Source organism: Jaculus jaculus, chromosome 17, assembly GCF_020740685.1.
Source record: "Jaculus jaculus isolate mJacJac1 chromosome 17, mJacJac1.mat.Y.cur, whole genome shotgun sequence".
In the NCBI taxonomy this organism is placed as follows: Eukaryota; Metazoa; Chordata; class Mammalia; order Rodentia; family Dipodidae; genus Jaculus; species Jaculus jaculus.
Genome location: NC_059118.1, coordinates 64,796,754 through 64,821,000, shown reverse-complemented (window position 1 = coordinate 64,821,000; position 24,247 = coordinate 64,796,754). Strand labels below are relative to the sequence as shown.

At 44.3% G+C, this 24,247-nt stretch overlaps 1 protein-coding gene across 2 annotated transcripts in view; it reads left to right on the top strand.

Moving 5' to 3' along the window:
* Positions 1–24,247, top strand: part of Fars2 (phenylalanyl-tRNA synthetase 2, mitochondrial) — a 459,371-nt gene that overhangs the window by 306,530 nt on the left and 128,594 nt on the right. For both annotated transcript variants that reach the window (XM_045137011.1, XM_004666157.2), the window contains one exon: positions 19,408–19,559. In XM_045137011.1, coding sequence (XP_044992946.1) covers positions 19,408–19,559 — 152 coding nt within the window. The remainder of the gene's footprint in view (positions 1–19,407; positions 19,560–24,247) is intronic.

Sequence of the window (24,247 nt, the reverse complement as noted above, 5' to 3'; positions counted from 1 at the left end):
CTGGGCCTCCATGAGACTACATATATATATATATTCTTCCCTGTGGCTCATTATCCATCTAGTCTACTCATCACTGGGCAGTTGGAGACTGGGGTTTCCCGTAGCTCACGGTTCAGCTAGTCTAGTCCTCATGGGAGAGGTGGAGCCTGGGGTTCCCTGTGGCTCCCTGTCCTGCCTACTTGTGATCTCCAGAGTAGTGAGAGAAACAATCTCAAAAAATAAGAAATAATTTTTAAAAGGCAGACGTGAGATGGAAAGATGGCTCAGCAGGTAGTGGACTTTCTGCATAAGCATGAAGGCCTGAAGGGGCCTGAGACACCTGAGTTCAGTTCCTCCAGTGCCACATAAACAGCTGCTGTCGCCATGTTCACCTGTAACCCCAGTCACGTGGGAAGCGGAGACCATAGAATCTGCAGCGCAGGACAAACACCAAGTCCCATGTGATGAGTCATACTGACTGTCAGGGTGACAGGCCCTAGAACCACCTGTGAGGCGTTACTGAGACTTGGTTAGCCTCTGGGCTTGCCTGTGGTTCAGTTCATTGAAGTGGGAAGATGAATCTTAACTGTGGGTGGGCTGGACTGTATGGAAGAGAGAGCAGAGCTGGACATCGTGGCAAATGCTTTTAATCCCAGCTTTGAGAGGCAGAGGAAGGAGGATCGCCATGATTTCGAGGCCACCCTGAGACTCCATAGTGAATTCCAGGCCAGCCTGGGCCAGAGTGAGACTGTACCTCAGAAAAAGAGAAAGAGCACGCTGGCCGAGTGCCGGCATTGATCGCACTCTGCCTCCTCAGCGTGGACTGAAGGTGACCAGCTCCCGCCCCGTGCTCTCCCTGCCGTGAGGGGTGTAGCCTGGGACAGAAATGAAAACTATGCCCTTTCTTCCTTAAGCTGTTTCTAGTTGGTTGTTTTTTCCTAGTGACAAGAAAGTAACCGATATACTCCACAGTCAGTAAGAGACTCTGTCTCAAGGAAAAATAGGCCAGTGAGTGACGGAGGTAGGCATCTGTTGTTCTCCTCTGTCCTGTGCACATGCGTGAGGTGCTGCTTCAGAAAACACTCAGGCATACACCACGCATGCACGCGCGCGTGCACACACACACAACACACACATTGCTGGAATAAAGTTACATCTGTGCTGGGCTGTTTGACTGGCTTACCTTATAAGGTGATCTTCCTTGAGCCTGACATATTCATGGAGGCTGGAGAAATTTTATTTTATTATGGAGTAAAATGAAGAAAACTTCGAGAACTTTTTTAACCTCTGAAGGTCCTATAAACTTTTGTATTTTGGGTATGGGGTCAGGTAAGCAGGGAACCTGAGCCTGATGGAGTGGAAGGGTATTGTTAAACACAATTCCACCTTCCAGAGCTTTCCTTCCAGTCCCTTTGATCATGGTTCATGGGACCGTCCACATGAATGTTTCGGACAAAAGCCTACTTTGTGTGTCTCATGCATGTCACTTCCTGTCCCCTGCACCATGAATGGCTGAAGTAGGTGCTGTCTGCCTTTCATAAGAAACTGGAGCAGCTCGGAATCTGTTGGATGACACGCCCGAGAGCAGCAGGCAGTCAGGGCAGGTAAGTCAGAGCCTGCGGTTGTGGTTGGCACATGACTTACGCAGACCCAGAAGGAAGAGAGTCCAGAGGTGCGGCTCATCGCACAGGGACCGGTCTGGGACAAAAGGAAGGTGTTGGGGGGCGCTCACCATAGCCAGCACCACAAGCACGGCTACCTAAGCATCCGAAATATACGGCCGCACTTCTGGAGGCTGGATCTGAGCCGCTGGGTTCTAACTCCTGAGGGTCTGTGTCACACCACGTTCTACCTGATGGCGGCTCACTGGCCCCCTGTGGTATTGCTGTGCGCGTAGACTCCTCACTCCATTCTCGGTCTTCGCCTTCCCGTGGTGATCTCCCTGAGTCCTAAAGTCCCTCTTTGTGTAAGGACACCGGTCATGTTGAGTGAGGGCCCACCCCAGTGACTTCACTACAACTTGACTACCTCTATAAAACCTTCTCTTCAAATCAGGTCATGTTTTGAAGTATTAATGGACAGGACTCCAGCATATTTGTAGTGGGGGGAACCACACAATTTAGCCTGCAACAGATCGTGTGATTGTACACCAAGTTGGGGCATACCCTGTTGCTGAAGGGGGCTTACGTTCTGTGGCTCAGATCTGAGGGAGGTGAGGTGGCAAGCTTCACGCCTCTCTAGAACCCAGGAGATGATGAAAATCTGCCTCCTAGGCCCTATGGAACCTGGGGATGTGGTGGCCTTCCAGCAGCTTCCTCATAGGCCCATACTAAAGAGAATCCCAGGCATCCTGTCAAGATGCAGATGAGCTGTGTTACAGACCCTCCCTGTGTCCCCTGAAGATCTGAAGAGGGTCAGTCACCAGGACACTGTTGAAGCCGTTGGGGCACCTCTAGTCTGGGCCTCCCTTCTTCTCATGTATCATCCTTGAGTTTTACCATCCCCTGGACACACCCACTTCTTTTTTCAGCAGATAGGTGGCGTTTGGTGATGTCACCAGGACAAGGCTAGCTTCCCTGGGAAGCTGGACCCTGAGGTGGAGGTGGGCATGCTGGGAGCTTGTTGTCGGGCCTCTACACCTGAGAGACGGCAGGGCTGTGCAGGGGAAAGAGCCTGGGACCAGCAGGGGCCGAGGTGATCTGCAGGCGAGACTGAAACTACATTTCCGAGTTGTCCAAGTTCAAGAAGGGGTTTCTAATTCAGTCCACAAAATAAAGACTGTAAATCAAAATGAACATAACTACCTTGCAGATAGCTACAACAAGACAAATCATGATGCCTTCAATGTATAGTTTTATCACCATACAGTTTATTCCTGGCAGTGTAGATAGATGCACACATGCATGCAGATATGACTTGCTAGCCAAGTGTGAGCTTGGTATTAACTCCCTTAGTGTAGCCATCTCTACCATCTGCATTTGAGCTGCCTGCCTCGTTTCGAGGGTCACACATAGAAGACTTGGTTGTCATTCCAAGTTGTTGACATGATGTCTCCTGGGATTGTGAATTTTAGAAGTGCTATGTATGAGTCTGTATTTGTGAAAACCTATACTTTTCTGGAACAAGGACTTGAGTTTCAGCATATTTTCAGAAATATGTGCCCTCCTCACTGGCAAAATAGAGAACCATTGTGTGAAGAAAGGAATTCATGTTGATGTTGCTTTGGTGGATATAATTTGCCTGTTCAACACAGAAAAGATAAATGAAAACCTACAGACAGGAAATGAAAAGTCATAATCCTCTTTTTGCCATAAAAAGCACATATTGCTGTGGGCAGGAGACAACCCCAAGCACAGGTAGGTCATCTGCCTGAAAATACTGTGGCCCCAGGACTGTAACAGGAGGGGAGATGGCTTAACCCTGTTGCAGCTTTTGGACTGAAAGAGGCCCAAGTGGTGTGTTGTACCTGTGGCTATACCCTGCCTGAAAGCTGGGCATGGTGAGGCCAGGACCCCTGAGCCAAAGTCACTGCCTGCTATGACTCCTGGAGCAGCTAGGCAGAGATTGATTGGGCTGCCTGTTGGGCAGGGGCACCGAAGAGAACTGCACCGCCATGTGGTATGGGGTTCACGGGGTGGAGCCATGAGAATGCCAGGCAAGGAAAAGAGAGAACATTGTCTTTCTCCTGCACAGGCAGAGCCCACACCACACACGAAGAGCCTGACGTTAGCATGGCAGACGTCCACTTCACCAGTCAGGATCAAAAGGCCCTAGAGATTGAACTCAAATCAAAAGCAATATTTACCACAAATGCTTCATAATTTTCAAAGCGATCAGTGGGGCAATAACAATGGTAAAACAGTTAAACAGTAGGAAATTGTAAATTAGGGGCAAAAATCAACAGAAATGAAATACAAATAGTTGTAGAAAGAAAATAATTGAAATATCACAAATAAGTTTCGTTAAAATAAAACAGCTGAGACAAGTTTCTGCCAAAGGGAGACTTGTTAGGTAAGAAGTTATTACTGAGGAATTCACCCAGAATGCAGCAGGCACAGACAGAAATAAAGACCTGAAATAGGTCACTTAACAGAAACGGAAGCCAGATTCAGCAGCTCCGGTGCATGCATCATTACTGTGCCAGAAAAGGACGAAAGGATGGCAGAGAAGTACTGTCTAGAATTTTTCAGACTTAGAACCCGACCTGAGCCCTGCTGTTGAAAGCACACTCCGCATACTGAGAGGAATAAATAAAGATAAGCGCATGCCCCGCCTCATCAGAACCAAACCGCAGAGCCTAAGGAGAACGTGGCAGCCTTCCGAGCCGCAAGGAAGAGGGGACGTCGCCTGGGAGGATTCGGCTGGCTGACGGCACACTTGACGTGGTTCTAACAGGTACCAGGAAAGTGCTCGTGCTGGGCTGAAACACCCACCACCCATGATTCCGTGCCAACTTATAAGAGCAGGGGCCCTGGACGGAGAGCAGCGCTGGAGTGTGCCTCCCCCAGGCTGTGACGGGCACGAAAGCACGCCCACCCAGGAGAGCGCAGGGACGAGCGTGTGTGAGCGTTTGGATTGTGAGGTCCCCCAGAGGTGAACCAGTTACAGGTGAGGCCTCCAGCCTGTGGTTAGGCAGGGTGAGGCCTAGTGGAAGTTAGGTCGTTGGGGGACATTAGAACCCTCGCCCCTCCTGCGCCTCTCCTTGTTTCCTGGCTGCCCTGCCCTGCATGGGCAACTTCCTGCCACTGTCAAGCGCAGCTGCTGCGCCTCAGGCCAAGCAGCCCTGGAGGGAAACTGAAACCACGAGCTGGCACGCACCAGGTCCTTCAGAATGTATTGTCAAAGCAATGGAAAGCCGACCGACACGAGGAAGGGTGTTGTGCATTGAAACGGTTTCTTTCAGGTCTGTGTGTGCACGGCATGTGCGTGTTCATGTGGGGGGTGTGCATGCCACAGTGTGCATGTGGAGGAAAGAGGACCGCCTTTAGCTCAGTCCTTGTCCTGCCTCGTCTCAGGCAGCGTTTCTGTCCCTGGGTTCTCGCTGGTCTTCTGTGCAGCACTTGCCACAAGCTGTCCAGAGACTCCTGTGTCTCCACATCCCCATCGTGCTGCCAGCATGAGCAAGCTGGCATCGGAGACGCCCGCCAAGGCTTCTGACTTACGTTGTCTGGGATTGGATTCGGGTACTCAGGCCCGAGCAGCGAGCACTTTATCCACTGAGCCTCCTCATCGACCCTGAAAGAGTTTAACCAACCTGCCGACATTTGTTCTTTAGGAACACATTGTCTTCGACTTTCTGACGTGGGAAAACATGTCTTCCCGTCTCAGGAACCACTGTGTCTTTTCTAGCGTGGCTGTGTGCTCCATAAACTATCACAGCTGTCCGGAAGTTCCATAGAGAAACGTCTGTCGACAGAGAGGTGAAGACAAGCATAGCGTACTTGCCTGTGACCCCGCATTGGGAGATGGAAGCAAGACGATCAGAGCTCAAGGACGTCCTGCCTACACAGGAAGCCTGAGGCCGACCTGGGCTACACGAGACTGTCCTAAATATATATAAACGAGAGGATCTGGAGCTCAAGGACGTCCTGCCTACACAGGAAGCCTGAGGCCGACCTGGGCTACACGAGACTGTCCCAAAAATATATAAACGAGAGGATCGGGAGCTCAAGGACGTCCTGCCTACACAGGAAGCCTGAGGCCGACCTGGGCTACACCAAACTGTCCTAAAAATATAGAAACGAGAGGATCGGGAGCTCAAGGACGTCCTGCCTACACAGGAAGTCTGAGGCCCACCTGGGCTACACGAGACTGTCCTAAAAATATAGAAACGAGAGGATCGGGAGTTCAAGGACGTCCTGCCTACACAGGAAGTCTGAGGCCCACCTGGGCTACACCAAACTGTCCTAAAAATATAGAAACGAGAGGATCGGGAGCTCAAGGACGTCCTGTCTACACAGGAAGTCCGAGGCTGACCAGGGCTACACGAGACTGTCCCAAAAATATATAAACGAGAGGATCTGGAGCTCAAGGACGTCCTGCCTACACAGGAAGCCTGAGGCCAACCTGGGCTACACGAGACTGTCCCAAAAATATATAAACGAGAGGATCGGGAGTTCAAGGACGTCCTGCCTACACAGGAAGCCTGAGGCTCACCTGGGCTACACGAGACTGTCCCAAAATATATAAACGAGAGGATCAGGAGTTCAAGGACATCCTGCCTACACAGGAAGTTGAGGCCCACCTGGGCTACACGAGACTGTCCTAAAAATATATAAACAAGCTGAGTGTAATGGCATACACCTTAAATTCCAGCACTCGAGGGACAGAGGTAGGACAATTACTATGAGTTTGAAGACAGCCTAATACTACAGACTGAATTTCAGGTCAGCCTGGGCTAGAACAAGACCCGTCTTCAAAAAATAAATATATAGCCGGGCGTGGTGGCGCACACCTTTAATCCCAGCGCCTGGGAGGCAGAGGTAGGAGGATCACCATGAGTTCAAGGCCACCCTGAAACTACATAGTTAATTCTAGGTCAGCCTGAACTGGAGTGAGATCCTACCTCAAAGAAAGCAAATAAATAAATAAATACAAAAACAAGGAGATAGAATGCAATAGTTACAATTAACTGATGATGTATACAAAAGGTTTTGTGTGTGCTTTTTGGAAAGCTAAAACTCTAGATAATCATAACAAGAAAGAGTTGGAAAGGGGCTATTAAAGAAACTAGACTTTTCTTATTTTCTTCAGGAAACGAATTGAATTACAGACTAACGTCATGCTTTTATAACAATTTGTCTTGATGGAAATACCATTAACAGCTTCTTGTCGTGAAAAAGGAAGAAGATTAGAATGTTTTAAATTGATCAAGCCAATAGAAAATAGTAAAGGATAAAATTTCTGGACAGAAAAAGGCTTGTTATTAGGAAGCAGAAATATGGTAGAAATATATATATATACATGTACCATCTTTCTGTTTATATATATCTATATATATAATGTCTTGTTTATTTTTAAAATATTTATCTATTTATTAGAGAAAGAGAGAGAATAGGTGCACCAGGTCCTCTAGCCACTGCATACGAACTCCAGAAGCATGTACCACCTTGTACATCTGGCTTACATGGGTCCTGGGGTTTGAACCTGGGTCCTTAGGTTTTGCAGGGTAACTTTAACTGCTAAGCCATCTCTCTAGCCCTATTTTATGTCTTTATATCTGTTTTACTTCACTATGAGTGCATGTGTACAAATATTACATTACCGATTTCAGTCACACCTTCCTGAGACTAACTAGTTTTGTTTCCCATGACATTCAAGATGAAAGTGAATATAATAAACCTACTTACGACAAATATGAACCACTTCACTGATCATGTCTTTGTTCTAGCATCTCAAGCAGGAAGAAAGAATCTACACCAAAACCACTATTTCCACAAGGGTGTGTGGGGGGGGTGCTGGGAACCAAACCCAGGGCTTAGGAAGTAGGGCAAGGGCTCTGTACTGAGTGAGCTATGTGCCCAGTCCGAGGCAGACTGTTGTTTCACTGATGAACATAAAGGCCAGACCCGTACCTGGACTCGCTGCATGTTATAAATATCTATGGTTTTTGTGTTAGACTATAATTTTATTTATTTATAATTGCCAAATAATAAGGGTGCACATTTATGGGGGCATCATGTGCTCCTTTCTCTCTTTCTTCTTTCTTTCTTTCTTTCTTTCTTTCTTTCTTTCTCTCTTCCTCTCTCTCTCTCTCTTTCTTTTCCTTTCATCTTTTTGTTTTTCTCAAGGTAGTGTCTCACTCTAACTCAGGCTGACCTAGAACTCACTATGTAGTCTCAGGGTGGCCTCGAACTCATGGTGATCTTACTACCTCTTCTTCCCAAGTGCTGGGATTAAAGGCATGTGCCCCCACACCCGGCTCATGTGCTATTTTAACCTCTGGCTTTTATACCAGTCTTGACTAACCAGTCATGACTTGCATTGTTGGGAACTGCAGAGGCAGTGTACCTAAAAAAATCAAAGATCCACCTGCTTCCTGAACCAAAGCTAGAGTTCTTGATCCCAGAAAAGCAGCTGAGGGCGGAGCTAGCGTTGTCAGCCACAGTGCCCCTCCCCTCCAGCGTCAGGCCAAACAGCAGGGGAACAGCTCGCTGATGTCTACAAGCTGACTGAATCCATGCATCACAATTATGAGTAATGCCGCACTCCAGTGTTTCAAAGAATTCTTGAAACAAAAATTAATTAGCGACTTCCGGTTAAGATGGCGGCGTAGGTACCACGCCAAAGCAGCCTAGGGGGAAAAAGACCAAAAAAACTCAGCAAAATACACGCTTTTACTAAAAAGTGAGGTGTATAGGAAATTGAGGCAGCAGCGGAGAAGTAGAAGAGTTATAGAGCATCCAGAGCCCGCACAGGCGGGAAAAGCGGCTCCAGCGGCTCAGGCAGCTTGGCCAAACGCCGCAGCCGCGGCGCAGCAGAAAACCGCCAGACCAGCTCGAGCCGCAGGAAAAGCCAGGTGCGGGATTTTCCCCTCACACCGCGCTCTCCGCAACTCGGGAAACGTGAGGGGAGAGCGGCAGCGAGCAGGGGAGGAGAAGACCGGGAGGTAGAACACGTGGAGCAGCGAGACAACCAGAGCAGCCGCGGCTCCCTCCCCTCCCCCACCGCCTGAGCCCAGCTCCAGCGAACACAGAAGCAGCCCGGGACCGGCCACGCCAACTTGGGCTGACAGCGGGACCCAAGCAGGAGCAGAGTTTGGCAGCAACTTCAGTGGCTCCAGCACCGGTACCAGTGGCCCCAGCAGCAGCGGACCCAGGAGTGGCAGCGGCGGCAGATCCCGCAGCAGTGGCTTCGGGGGAGCAGCGGCGGTGGTCACGGCAGCGGCAGCTTCAGCAGCGGTGGTGGCTCCGGTGGTGGCAGCTATGGGAGCAGCAGAGGCAGCAGCAGCGGCTCAGTTTGCCCCGTAGGAAAAGCAAGTGCCCAGCTCCAGAAATCAGAACAGCAGCCCGACGACCCAGGCAGCAACTTGACTGAGACCAAAATCACCCAAGGTAACTAGGATTGCACCAGGGAAGGGTCTCACTTGGTCACAAGCTGACTTGGATCCCTGAACAGACCAGAAATCTAAACCTCTTTGTTGATAGAAGATCTGGTCATTATAATAACTACTCTTGCATACATACGCGGGGCTGTTTTTGACTGAATGTGTACAGTCTTTAGTTAAATTTTAGAATCTACCTGTATTTTATTCCACTCAGCCTGCTTGAATACTCCTATAGGAGGGAATCTCAACCCCTAAGAACATCTTTATAGATACTCTGAGAGTCGTAAGAGCCACACCTAATACCTTAAGGTCCTACCCTGAAAATATATTACATCAAATCAATTGATACAGCTAAGAATACACAGCTAGCTAGAAAATCCAAGCATTAACTTAATCCAAGATGCAAAAATATATACATTATAACACAAGAAACACTAAAAAGCAAGATGATATAAATCCACCTAAAAGTATTAATGCATCAGAAATGTCCTCCAGAGAGAAAGAGTTAGAGGAAATGCCTGAGAAAGAGTTCAAAAGAATAATTATAAATATGTTCAAAGAGGTCAAAGAACACATGAAAACAATCAAGGAAGAAATCAAAGAGGAAATCAAAGGAATCAAAGAAGAGACAGGACACACCAATTTAATGAAATAAAGAAGGCAATACAAGACATAAATAGGGAAATAGAAATAATAAAGAAAAACCAGTCAGAATTACTAGCAATGAAGAACACAGTTAATGAAATAAAAAACTCTGTAGAAAATCTCACCAGTAGGATGGATGAGGGAGAGGACAGAATATCTAAGCTAGAAGACCAGGAGGCAGACCTAATGCAGTCCAACAAAGAGAAAGACAAACTTATAGAAAAGTATGAGTGGGAATTTTAAGATATTCGGGACACTATGAAAAGATCCAAGATAAGAATTCAGGGCATAGTAGAAGGAGAAGAACTCCACTCCAGAGGCATAGTAGGCATCTTCAACAAAATCATAGAGGAAAATTTCCCCCAAATTGGGAAAGAGGTGCCAATACAGATACAGGAAGCCTTTAGAACCCCAGCCAGACAAAACCCAGAAAGAACCTCCCCTCGCCATATTATAATCAAACTTCCAAACACACAAACCAAAGAAAAATTATTGAAAGCAGTTAGAGAGAAAAATCAAGTTACCTACAAAAGCAAGCCCATCAGGATTACAGCAGATTATTCAACACAAACTTTTAAAGCCAGAAGGGCTTGGAGTGATATATTCCAAGTTCTGAAAGATAACAACTGTCAACCAAGGTTACTTTATCCTGCAAAGTTATCCATTCAAATAGATGGAGAAATAAAGACATTCCATGATAAAAGCAGGTTAAAGGAGTATTTGAAGACAAAACCAGCTCTACAGAAAATACTTGATAGAATCCTCCATGCTGAACAAAAGGAAAAGCACACATATAAGGAACCTAGAAAAAACAAGCTATACTCAAATACCAGTTAACAGAAGAGAGCACAGGTAGAACCAGTAACACACACACACACACACACACAAAAATGGCAAACATAAATACACACCTTTCAATAATATCTCTTAATATCAACGGTCTCAATGCCCCAACGAAAAGACATAGATTTGCAGACTGGGTTAAAAAGCAGGATCCTACAATTTGTTGTCTCCAAGAAACTCACCTTTCTACAAAGGATAGACATTATCTTAGGGTGAAAGGTTGGAAGACGGTGTTTCAAGCAAATGGGCCTAGAAAACAAGCAGGGGTTGCTATCCTAATATCAGACAGGGTAGACTTTAGTCCGACGTTAGTCAAGAAAGATAAGGAAGGTCACTTTATATTGATTAAGGGCACACTCCAACAGGAGGACATTACAATCCTAAACATATATGCACCTAACATGGGGGCTCCCAAATTCGTCAAACAAACACTATTAGAACTAAGGTCACAGATAACACCAAACACAGTGGTGGTGGGTGACTTTAACACCCCACTCTCATCAATTGACAGGTCATCCAGGGAAAGAATAAACAGAGAGGCATCTGGACTAAATGAGGTCATAGAAGGAATGGACCTAACAGATATATACAGGACATTTCATCCAAAGGCTGCAGAATATACATTCTTTTCAGCAGCACATGGAACATTCTCTAAAATAGACCATATATTAGGACATAAAGCAAATCTTAACAAATTCAGGAAAATTGAAATAATTCCTTGCATTCTATCTGACCACAATGGAATTAAACTACAAATCAGTAGCAAGAAAGGCTATAGAGCATACACAAAATCATGGAAACTAAACAATACACTACTAAATGATGAGTGGGTCAATGAAGAAATCAAAAAGGAAATCAAAAAATTTATAGAGTCAAATGATAATGAGAACACAACATACCAAAATCTCTGGGACGCAATGAAGGCAGTTCTAAGAGGTAAATTTATAGCCTTAAGTGCCTATATTAAGAAATTAGAAAGGTCGCAAGTAAACGACCTAATGCTTCGCCTTAAAGCCTTGGAAAAAGAAGAACAAGGCAAACCAAAAATTAGTAGACGGGAAGAAATAATAAAGATTAGGGCAGAAATTAATGAAATAGAAACAAAAAGAACAATCCAAAGAATTAATGAAACAAAGAGTTGGTTCTTTGAAAGGATAAACAAGATTGATAAACCCTTAGCAAATCTGACCAAAAGAAAGAGAGAAGAGACACAAATTAATAAAATCAGAGATGAACAAGGCAACATCACAACAGATTCCAGAGAAATTCAAAAAATCATAGGGACATACTACAAAAGCATATACTCCACAAAGTATGAAAATCTGAAAGAAATGGATGATTTCCTTGATCTATATGACCTACCTAAATTAAATCAAAATGAGATTAATCACTTAAATAGACCTATAACAAACATGGAGATCCGAACAGTTATCAATAATCTCCCAACTAAAAAAAGCCCAGGCCCGGATGGATTCACTGCTGAATTTTACCAGACTGTTAAGGAAGAGCTAACACCATTGCTTCTTATGCTTTTCCAGGAAATAGAAAAAGAAGGAATTCTACCAAAATCCTTCTATGAGGCCAGCATCACCCTGATACCAAAACCAGGCAAAGATAGAACAAAAAAAGAAAATTACAGACCAATCTCCCTCATGAACATAGATGCAAAATTTCTCAACAAAATATTGGCAAACAGAATACAAGAGTATATCAAAAAGATCATTCACCCAGACCAAGTAGGCTTTATCCCAGAGATCCATGGATGGTTCAACATACGCAAATCTATAAATGTAATACATTACATAAACGGGTTGAAGGACAAAAATCACATGATCATCTCATTAGATGCAGAGAAAGCATTTGACAAAATCCAACATCCCTTCATGATTAAAGTCCTACAGAGACTGGGAATAGAAGGAACATATCTCAATATAATAAAGGCTATTTATGACAAGCCTACAGCCAACATATTACTAAATGGGGAAAAACTGGAAGCTTTTCCACTAAAATCAGGAACAAGACAAGGGTGTCCACTGTCCCCACTTCTATTTAATATAGTTTTGGAAGTCTTAGCCATAGCAATAAGGCAAGAGACACACATAAAAGGGATACAAATTGGAAAGGAAGAAATCAAGTTATCATTATTTGCAGATGACATGATTCTATACATAAAGGACCCTAGAGACTCTACTAGCAAGCTGTTAGAGCTGATCAAAACCTACAGCAATGTAGCAGGATACAAAATAAATACACAGAAATCAGTAGCCTTCATATATGCTAACAACAAACACACAGAGGATGAAATCAGAGAATCACTCCCATTCAAAATTGCATCAAAAAAAATAAAATACCTTGGAATAAACCTAACCAAGGAAGTAAAGAATCTATACAATGAGAACTTTAAAACACTCAAGCGAGAAATTGCAGAAGACACTAGAAAGTGGAGAAACATCCCTTGTTCCTGGATTGGAAGAATCAATATTGTGAAAATGGCAATCTTACCTAAAGCAATCTACACATTTAATGCAATCCCTATCAAAATTCCAAAGGCTTTCTTCATGGAAATAGAAAAAACAATCCAAAAATTCATTTGGAATCACAAAAAACCTCGAATATCTAAAATAATACTGAGCAACAAAAAAGAGATTGATTTACCATATGACCCAGCTATAGCGCTCCTAGGCATATATCCAAAGGACTGATCTCATTTCCTTAGAAGTACATGCTCAACCATGTTTATTGCTGCTCAATTTATAATAGCTGGGAAATGGAACCAGCCTAGATGTCCCTCAACAGATGAGTGGATAATGAAGATGTGGTACATTTATACAATGGAGTTCTACTCAGCGGTAAAGAAAAATGAAGTTATGAAATTTGCAGAAAAATGGATGGACCTGGAAAGTATTATACTAAGTCAGGTAATCCAGGCCCAGAAAGCCAAGCGCCACATGTTCTCTCTCATATGTGGATCCTAGCTACAGATGACTGGGCTTCTGCGTGAGAATGAAAATACTTAGTAGCAGAGGCCAGTAAGTTGAAAAAGAGACATAAAGGGTGGAGAAAGGAAGGGAGGAGGATACTTAATAGGTTGATATTGTATATATGTAATTACAATGATTGTAATGGGGAGGTAATATGATGGAGAATGGAATTTCAAACGGGAAAGTGTGGGGGTGGGGAGGGAGGGAATTACCATGGGATATATTTTATAATCATGAAAAATGTTAATAAAAATTAAAAAAAAAATTAATTAGCGCTCTCAGGAACATCTTTCTGGGACTAACTACTTACCTTTTGAGCTACTCATTTTCCCAATTTGGAGTCTTCACAATGTTTATTTTTTTTCTTTCGATAAGGAGATGTGTTTTAAGCCTGACAAAGGGACTGTGATAGTAGTGTGGATCAGAGTGTGCAGAGCGTGTGCAAGTCCCTGAGCTAGAGCCCCAGCACCACCTAGCCTGCACGTGTGCAAGCACACACACACACACACACACACACGAGTTAAACAAATGTAGTAGTTTTTCATTTGTTACATTATGAAATGCAATAAACACTGTAAACAAATTGGATCTTAAATTTAAGCAGGATACTTTTAAAGAATAATTGGAGGCTGAGGAGATCAATCACCCTTTTCAGGCATGAGCACCTGAGGTCGGACCCATGTGAAGCCAGTTGCCATAGCAAGAATGTCTGTAGTCCATGTGCCTATGGTGAAGAGGGAGGCGGAGGCAGGAGAATTGCCTTTAAGCTTACTTATCTGTTAGCCTGGTGAACACAGCAGGAAACAGCAAGAGAGCCTACTGTGAACAAGATGGGCAGCAAAGACTGACGTCTCAAGCTGCCCTGTGACCTCCACTCCTGTGCTGACACACACATCATATGCACGTGGAAACACGAAGAATAACTGGGCTGTGGATACAACTCTGTAAACACTTGCCTAGCATGTGCAAAGCCCTGGCTTTGATCCCCAACACTGCAAAAAACTTTTCCCAAAGAGATTAAAAGGCAGAAGTTATTTGCCAAGCAAGCACTAGCTCAAATGAAAGGCAGTGTGAGATGTTATTACTTTAGGCCAAAAGTCCATAAAAGAGAAGAGAAGTACATGAATAGACTTCAAAGGTAAAATTCACAAAAAAAGATGTAACATGTTATTATATACTTATCAATACCAGTTTCAAAAATCTGTGAAGCAAAACTGGAAATTACTGGGAGAGGTTGAGAAAGTAGCAGTCGAGGGAGCTGTGTTATCTTTTACTGGAAGCTGTAGGTCAGGAAGGTCAAGCAGCTAAACATGAAACACAGAAGATTTGAACAGTGTCATGAAGCAGGGTGTGTGTGTGTGTGTGTGTGTGTGTGTGTGTGTGTGTGTGTGTGTGTGTGTCTGTGTGTCTGTGTCTGTGTGCATGTGTGTGAAGCTCCATGCCCACACCAAGCAGGTCCACTTCTCTGAGCCTGCTGAGCTCACTTGCAGAACTAACTGAATCCTGTGTTACAGAGCAGGGTCCCACACAGCCAGGAATAGTTGCTGTACTCTTTTCCAGGGTCAGTGCAACAAAGTGTGAAATTAGCAGTAAACAGATATTTGTTAGAGATGAGAGTGATCCCATGATAACATGTATGCCTAGCATGTGTAAGCCCTGGGTTCAGTCTCCAGCAGAGGGGGAAAAAGTATTTAAATATATATATACTTGGAGAGATGGGTTAGTGGTTAAGGCACTTGCCTGTGAAGCCTAAGAACTCATGTTCAAATCACCAGGCCCTATGTAATCCAGACACACAGTGATGCAAGTGTGCAATGTTGCACATGCACAAGGGGGTGCACACATCTGGAATTTGTTTGCAGAAGCTGAAGGCCCTGGTTCACTCATTCTCTCTCTGTCTCACTCAAAATAAAAAAAAAAAAGAATATATTTGAAAACTAAAACATTCACTGTTAGATAAAGTTCAAATTGTGATAGAAATACAAACAGAATAGGCTGGAGAGATGGCTTATCAGGTAAAGGCTCTTGCATGCAAACCTGATGTCCCAGGTTTACTTCCCCAGCACCCACCTGAAGTCAGATGCACAAAGGGATAATGCATCTGGAGTTCATTTGCAATGGCAGGACGCCCTGGTGTACTTATTCTTTCTCTCTCTCTGCCTTTCACTCAAATAAATAAATAAAAATATTAAAAGAGAGTCAACATACAAACATTTTACCCTTAACAGTGGAATACTGTATATCTAAAGAAATGTTTAGATGGAAACACCGATTTAATGCATGAAAACATCTACACACTTGAGTTAACCTTTTGCGTCACTGAGCTTCAGAAGGAAGAAAGGAGAATCAGTGGAACAAGAGAACAAGAGATGGCAGAAACCAAGCTGGTCCTGGCAGTGGTGCTCTCCTGGGCTCAGCAACGGGCAAGCCCGGGGCAGGTGACTCACGCCCAGAGCTGCTGTGGGTTTTCTATGAAACGGGAAAGCCTGGGGCAGGTGACTCTCACGCCCAGAGCTGCTGTGGGTTTTCTATGAGAGCCTACCAGAAATGAAAAGTTAATTGGAATGAAACAAAAGTGTCCTGCGTTTTCTCTCTCCTGTTTAATAGCTGACCCCTAGTACTTCAAAACTCAGTGTTTCCACTTGTAAGGCAAGGGACTGGGTACCAGGACCGAAGGGACCACTGGAAGGTGCCACAAGGCAGTGAGTGGTGAGGAAGAGAAAAATGTGATGAGGCGTGTTTGTCTAAGTCGCTTTTGAAAAATTCAATTTCCAGCCACAAAGTTTTGTTCTTGTATTTCAGCCACTTAGCGCATGGCTTTGAATTCTTCAGTGGCTTGGTCAGATCTCCTGTGTGATGACAGAGGTGCTCTTAGGAATCTTGTTCTTTCTCTTGACTTGAATTGGAATGCTCTGAAAATTTGTGAGTTAAGTCTTATGTGTGCTTTAAGTTTTGAAATTACCCAGTTTCCTCCTATTTCTACATCTCTAAATCTGTTTTTGTTTGTGATGAAAAAAATCACATACTTATCAAGTACCTCCTCTCTATGAAGTAATCCTGGGTTTTAATCACACATTTAATTATTTGTAGGTGTAAAGCACTTCTTTAATTCTGGATTAACCCTTTCCTGGCCATTTTGTAAAATGTTATGTTAATGTGCTTTTATATTGTGCATTTGTGGTGGAGAGGTTGCTTATGGCTAAGGCACTTGCCTACAAAGCCAAAGCACCCAGGTTCAATTCCCCAGGACCCACGTAAGAAAGATGCACAAGGTGGCGCATACATCTAGATTTTGTTTGCAGTGGCTGAAGGCCCTGCTGTGCCTATTATCTCTCTTCTCTCTTTGACTCTGTCTCTCTCAAATAAATGAAAATAAAAGTATATTGTATTTGCTAAAGTTACTTTAGGACTTTTCCTACGGGATGTAACATAAAAGTGACTGAAGGTTATTTTGGAAATTTTCCTGTGCTTGTCTGTTTTTGTCTTCAAGTCTCATAGATTTAGTTGAGTCCCGTCCTTTTCCACCTCTTGAGGCTTTTATACAGAGAGGACATCTTTCACCTTACCCACCTGAAGTTATCCTATAAACTGTCAGTCTAACTTTTTTGTTGTAAGGAGATTTGAAAAATATTTCCATTTGGTACCTAGTCATTTGTGTGAGTTTTCTATTTTTGAGTGGAAATTATTCATTTAATCCCAGTTATCAATTATATTGTTATGATTCATCATGTGGAGAGCTTTAGACACCTGCAGAAGCTTTCAGCCTTCAGTATCCAGTCACGCCCAAGGTCTCATGCCTGCGAGGCAAACTCTCCACCACTGAGCCACACCCTCAATACCCACCAGGGAGTAAGCATTTGCAAGCCAACATTTCTGCAAATGTTGTCATCTAATTTGTAAACCAGGTCCCTAGTAAGTTTCCTCTGCCTGATACCTACTGGTCAGTACAGTAACCTGAACGTTGCCTTAGTCAAGCTACTTGTGCAGACTTAATACATGCATTAGCTTCAAGTAGATTGTAATGTGATGGGTTGTGTGGGGTGTTCTTTTAAAGTATATGGCTTTTTGTTGTTGTTCTTTTTTTTTCGGTTGTTTGAGATAGGATCTCAGAATGGCCTCGAACTTACAGTGATCCTCCTACTTGGCCTCCAGACTGCTACGACTAAAGGTGTGTGCCACCACGCCAGCAAATCTACGGCTTTCTATATTGTGTTTATTATAATCTATACTTTTAAAAATATCTTGGGGAAAGAAGGAGCTGGAGAGATACCTCATTGGAAAAAGTACTTGTCATGCCAGTCTGAGGACCAGAGTTCAGATCCTCAGCATCAGCTAAAGTAACCCCAGTGCTGGGGAGGTGGAGTCAGGGTCCCCACGGAAAGCTGGCTTGACTCATCAAATCAGTGACCCTGGGTTCACATGAGAGACCCTGCCTCAGTAAACAAGGGGGAGACCAATCAAGGAAGACACACAGCATCAACCTGTGGACTCCACATGCATGTCAACACACATGTATTTGCATCCACACATATGCAAATAGGAATACTCCTCTGTGTGTGTGTGTGTGTGTGTGTGTGTGTGTGTGTGTGTGTGTGTATTCTTACTGCCTGTGTCGTCTGCAGACTGCTGACACAGAATCTCTCTCGGGCACCTTCTCATATTTCTTCTGTCAAAGCTCCTCTTGGATCCACTGAAGGGGAGAGTTTCATCCTTGGCAATCTTAGTCTCTTACTAATCCCCCCAAATCTAAATGTTTCTTAGAGGACAAAGGGTTACAATAAGAAGGGAAGGCTTCACATATAGCCACTGACTGTCTCCTGCTTTCATTAACCTGTGGACTGTGATCCCAGCATTCCAGCTTTCAGAAGCATGGGTATATTAGGAAGAGCTCCTAGGTGGTAGTTTTGCCACACTTGTTTGAAATGTATGTTCTAAACTCATTATTTGACTTTATTGACATCTCATGTTCAAAAATCATTTATGTATGAATCTAGTTCTTCAGAGATTTTGCCATTTACAAATGCTATACTTTTTCTGATCAGTGATTCCACAAAGGGCTTATAGTAATGATCAGATTTGGCATAAGCCAACTGGTGTATCTGCCCTTCTAGAAAATATCTATATCTAGCAGATATTCCCTTAGTATTTCAGTTATAAACTAAAACATTTAGTGTTGTGGCATACTTATAAACTAAAAGTCTGTGCGCATACAGGAATATATAACTGTGGTGTAACATACATGTGGGCATGTGTACAACCAGTACAATATCTTAAGACAAATTTACTTTGTAAGTGTCTGTCTAATATAATGATAAACTACGGAGTTTGTGAACCAGGAATAAATGAAATAAAATGGGAGAGATGATTGCATTTGTGTTTATTGCATCCTTAAGTCATAATTTTAAAAATAACCTCCTAAATGATGACTTATTAACCTAATCCTTTATTTTAATAATTAGAAAGACTAACAAATAATGACATTACTAATTGAAATATCAGTTTTGGCAAGCCTTTGCTTCTTTCTCTATTAAGATGGCTTCCTGACAACATCACACAAAGTTAATGAATCACATGTTAATTAAATTTGAACTTTTTTCCTAGAGTATTCAAATGGGAGAAACTGAAACATGATATATTCAGATGGCTTCATAGTACATTGAGCATTAATGATAATATAAATGTAATATATGGTAATGTTATCCATGAATGTGAGAAGAATTTGTAGCAGTCATGCTGGAATTTGCTAGTTTTGAATATTGTTTTTACCTCTTAAATCTGTTTTATTCTTAAAAATTCAAATGCTAGGATAATATTTTACCAACATACCCTAATTAGCCAACTGAACCTTCCATGAAAAATGTATTCTTGTCCAGCTAACAAGTGCATCGATCTTTTCTCCTCTCGTTTTGCTAGCCTCTCAGCAAATACCCTGCTGTTCTCAATGACATTTCATTCTGGCTGCCCTCCACGAATTACACAGAGAATGACTTCTACGACTTAGTCCGAACAATCGGAGGAGACTTGGTGGAAAAGGTTGATCTTATAGACAAGTTTGAACATCCAAAGTAAGTGAAAAGCTTTCTGATTTTATCCTTACCCATCTGTGTGTGATGTATAGCTTCTGCAGACTTAACAGTAAATTTTGCTGAAACCCAGTGCACCCAAGACACAGTGGACTAAATTTGGAGTGAATGGATAGCTTAAGAGAACAGTCTCGTGCTGGGCCTCTTTCAAAAACTGTCCAAAATGCACTTTTGTTCTCTCCTGTCTTAGGAAAGGAAGTGAATGAAGTAGAAGATTGTAATGATTGTATAGTTTTTTAATATTTTATTTTTATTCATTTATTTGAGAGAAAAAAAAGCAAAGAGTGAGAGTGAGAAAGAAAGAGTGGTCACACCAGGGCCTCCAGCCACTGCAAACCAACTCCAGATGCATGCGCCACCTTGTGCATCTGGCTGAAGTGGGTCCTAGGGAATCAAACCTAGGTCTTTTGGCTTTGCAGGCAAGCACTTTAACTAGGAAGCCATCTCTCCAGCCCATGGTTATATAGGTTTTTTTTTTTTTGGAAGTGGTTTTTTACCTTATCCCTTTCCAGGTACAGAGAAATAAGGCAAGGAAGGAGCAGTTTTTGAGGAAAGTCGATAATCTTGGTGAACATTTATTAAGCACTTTCCACATAAGACCCACCTTAGGTTTGAGGGCTTCAGTGTGCTCCAAGCAGTCTGAGCTGTGCCTTCTTGGAGTTTATAGCCTTGTGGGAGGGGAAATGGTAAACACGCACTACATATATCCATGCTTGCCGTAGAGTGAGGGAGAATGCGTGAGATGTGATTTAAGAACTGCTTTCAGCTGGGGACTTGGGGTAGGCCTCTTAGAGACCCTGAAGCTGAGCGTGGGCCTGTGATGGGCAAACCAGCCAGTGGCACAGGTCTCTCATCCCAGCTGCTCTCTGGGCTGAGGCAGGAGGATCACAAATTCAAGGTCTGTTGGGGCTACAAAGTGAGTTAATAGCTCGTCAAGACAACTTACTGAGACTGTGCTTCAAAATGTAAAATAAAATAGAAAAAGCACTGAGGTTGTAGCCTGGTGGTAGAGCACTTGTCTGAGAAAGAAACCCATCAGGAAACCAGAGTGTCGGCTTGCATTTCTGGCCTCTGACAGAGTGGAGGCTGTGGGGACTACTGGGGAGAAGGAGATAAGTAGGAACCGGCTGCCCCACAGGCTCAAGGGCATTGCTCACGTTTACTGTCAGTGGCCCTGTTACCCCTAAAGTGCCTCAGTCTGTCAGCTCAGGCCTGGAATTCTGGGTGATGGAGAAGTAGCTCGTTGAAACACCATTCTTCTTAGAGGTTGCTGACATTCGAAACTCAGCATAGCCCCTGCCACACGAGGGGCGAGTATGAGGGAAAGCGGACCCCGGTCAGCAGTGACGGCTCGCTGCGCAGAGATCCTGACTTGCATCCAGGACAGAAGTCAACATACTTTTTCTATTAAGGTGACATTGTTAATAGTTTGTTTTTTTTTTTTTGTGGGCCTTCCAACTTTCAGGTCTACCCCATTTCTTCCATTGTAAAAGCAACCACTGACAAAGTGTAAGTGAACAAATGAAGAGGCCCAGCTGTCTTCAGGACGGCCTTGAAGCTGGATTTGGCCTATGGGCTACATAGTTCATGAAGCCCTGATTCAGGAGAAGGAAAAATGTGTAATTTTAAAAGACTCCTCCCTCAGAGTCTTCAGTCCTCCCCTGAGAGATTACCCTTCCCTGAGCATCCTGGACCTCCCTACTCCCCACCCAGACTCCCTGACCTGGGTGGCAGCAAGTGCCTAGACGCCTCCACTCGTGCCTGCGCCTGCAGGACTGTTTCCTAAACAGCAGGCGACACAGGTTGCCACTTTGCCCCGCAGGGCTCAGGCCCCCTTCCTTGCCTAGCATCAAAGCCTGTGCCTCGTGTTAGCGTGGGAGGCGCAAAGGGTCCTCCTTGAAATAAACAAGTTGTTGAGCAAATTGAGTATTATTTTTGAACATAAAACATTTGAGGATGTTTCAGGGAATCATAAACTGCCAAATATGAGCCAAATTTCATAAAGTTCGACAAGCAGAGCAGTGTGGTCTTGATTACAGATACAAAGTCTGTCCCTGCAGGAGGATGGCTGCTTGGGTCAGGAGGAAATGATGTTCTGTTCTGGCTGGTTGTTCAGAGCCTCTTCCCAGGGGCTCGCTGCCGCTCCATCCATGCAGAAGGGCCTCATGGTCAAGTTTAAGCGAACAGCACTGTGGTGGTGGCGACCCAGGGTGACTGTGCATGGCCTGCCTCATGACAGCAAATGCCGGCTGTAATCTTATGTCCTTCCTGTTCCTTTGGTCCCTTTGGATGCTCTGATCATCTCTGGGCTTGCGGCTCACACCACTCAAGCACTGGAGGTGTGGAGAGTGTTTTCTTTGAGGCTGTCAGCCTGGGCCGTGAGAAAGCCAGGGAGGCACGGGGAAGTAGCCCACGGTCCCTTAAGCTTACACTTCATTGGAGACAGACTGTAAGGTGAAGTGGACGTAAATAGGATGGGCTTAAGTTAAGACAGGCCTTTTGAGAGAATTGTACGTCCCCAGAGGTCTACGGGCTCTCTCCCTGTCCTCCCTTCTCTTGACCAGCCTGTTGCCTCTTCTCCCACTCCATGCTCGCATCTCTTTCTGCATGGCCTGCAGTCCTCCCTGGACTGTCCTCTCCTTTATCCAAAGGGGACTTTGTGAGGAAACAGCCTAGTTAATGGGGCTCAGCCGCATCACGTCACTGGACAGAGTGCTTTGGTCAGGCCACCTTCTGGGGCTCTGCAGATGAGTACCGGAGGGTCAAGAACCCAGTGCTGATCTTGTTGGGGCCTCTCATAAAAAGCCCTGGTTCTTGTGCATTTTCTGTACGCGATTCCAACCAGAAGGCCTTCATGGTACATCTGGCCCAGGCTGGTCCAGCACAGAACCCTAACGGCTCCCAGGTGGTGCTCTTGCCTGTCCTTTATACTCTCGTGGGCTGTTGCACTTGACAGAAGCTCCTGAGAGCCTGCGGCACAGCGGCCACTGATGCTTGTGCTTTTGTCCTTCCGAAACTCACATGGAAGTTTTCCTGGGACCTTGGGGCTGGGTAGACAGCTTAGTTGATAGAGTGCTTGCTGCACACATGAGCACCTGAGTCGGGATCCCTAGAATGCTTGAGAAACCGGGCATGGCAGCATGTACCTGTGACCCCACTGTTGGGCAGAGACAGGAGGATCTGTGGAGTTTTCTGGCTGGCTAGTTCAGTTGAATCGAAAAGCTCTGGGTTCAGTGAGAGGCATTGTCTGAAGAAATAAGGTGGGGAGTAGTCAAGGAAGGCACCTAATGTCACCTTGTCTACACGCACACACACACACACACACACACACACACACACACATGCACACCAGATGAGACCCTTAGGGAAGTTACTGCATCACGAGGGTTTGATCCAGAGAGCTGCCTGTCCTGTCATTTCTTCTGTGTATTAGAACAGCATCTTCATTCCCTCTGTTCCTTGTCCCTTCCACCCTCGGAGGAAGCGTAAGAGGGGTTTATGAAGCAGAGAGCGAGCCTTGACAGTAAGAGAATCTACTGTCACCTTGATCTTGGACTTGCTGGGACTAAGACAAATTAACTTTTATTATTTCTTAGCAATCAAGTCAAAGGTTTTTTTGTTACATTAGTGCCCCTTGATGTTTATAACTCTGGATGGAGTCTTACCCAAAGTGGTTGGTGAAAGGCTAATTAGTCCTTTATTTCTTAGAGGAGCTCTAATGAAATGACTGGAAATGGTGTGTGGCCTAAGGAGTAGAGGTGAATACTTAGTGGAAAGAATCTAGAACATCTCTTTGGAAGCTAGGGGCTGAGTCCTGACTTCTCTCGTGTGTCATTTTGGGATTCTGAGTTTTGGTTTCCTCTTTTCTCATTAAAAGCAATATTTTCCTTAAACAGTGACTGTAAATGAAGCTTTGTACGTAGTGTGCATTGAAGATTTCACAGAATGCTTTCAAAAATGATTAGCTATTACTGTGAAAAATAGTAACTTCTACACTTAGTTAGACTTGTTCTTTAAGAATAAAAGTCACCTCAGTAGAGCCTGGAGGCTTGGATTTGGCAGCCAGACACACACGACTGAAAGTCCTGGTAATGGAGGGAGGCAGAGCAAGACTTAGAATAAGACTGTCATTTGGGAATGGTGGATGGTCTTCCCACAGCTTGAGCACACTTATTTTTTTTTTTTTTTTTTCGAGGTAAGGTCTCACTCTAGTCCAGGCTTATCTGGAATTCAGTATGGAGTCTCAGGGTGGCCTCGAACTCACGGCAATCCTCCTACCTCTGCCTCCCGAGTGCTGGGATTAAAGGCGTGCGCCACCACGCCCGGCTCTTGAGTACATTTTAATCAGAAACAACACTTTGTAAAGTCACCCAGTGCCAGCAGAGCTTTGTAAAGTCACCTTGGTGCTGGCCAGCAGAGCTGGGCAGCCATTGTGACTGTCCCTGGGTATTGGACTGGAAAATGCTGTGGCCAGTGACAGGTGGGATGACCTCTTTTGGTTTACAAGCCATTCTTGGTCTTGTTCTTTTCACAGAACTAAATAAGAGTAGTTATCTGAACTTAAAAATTGCCTAGCAATCTTTTTTTAAATGTAATTTAAAAAATATATCCAGTAACTGCTAAATCTGGGGAGAGCCCTGCATGCAGGGAGCTTGTCAGAAGTCGTGTCC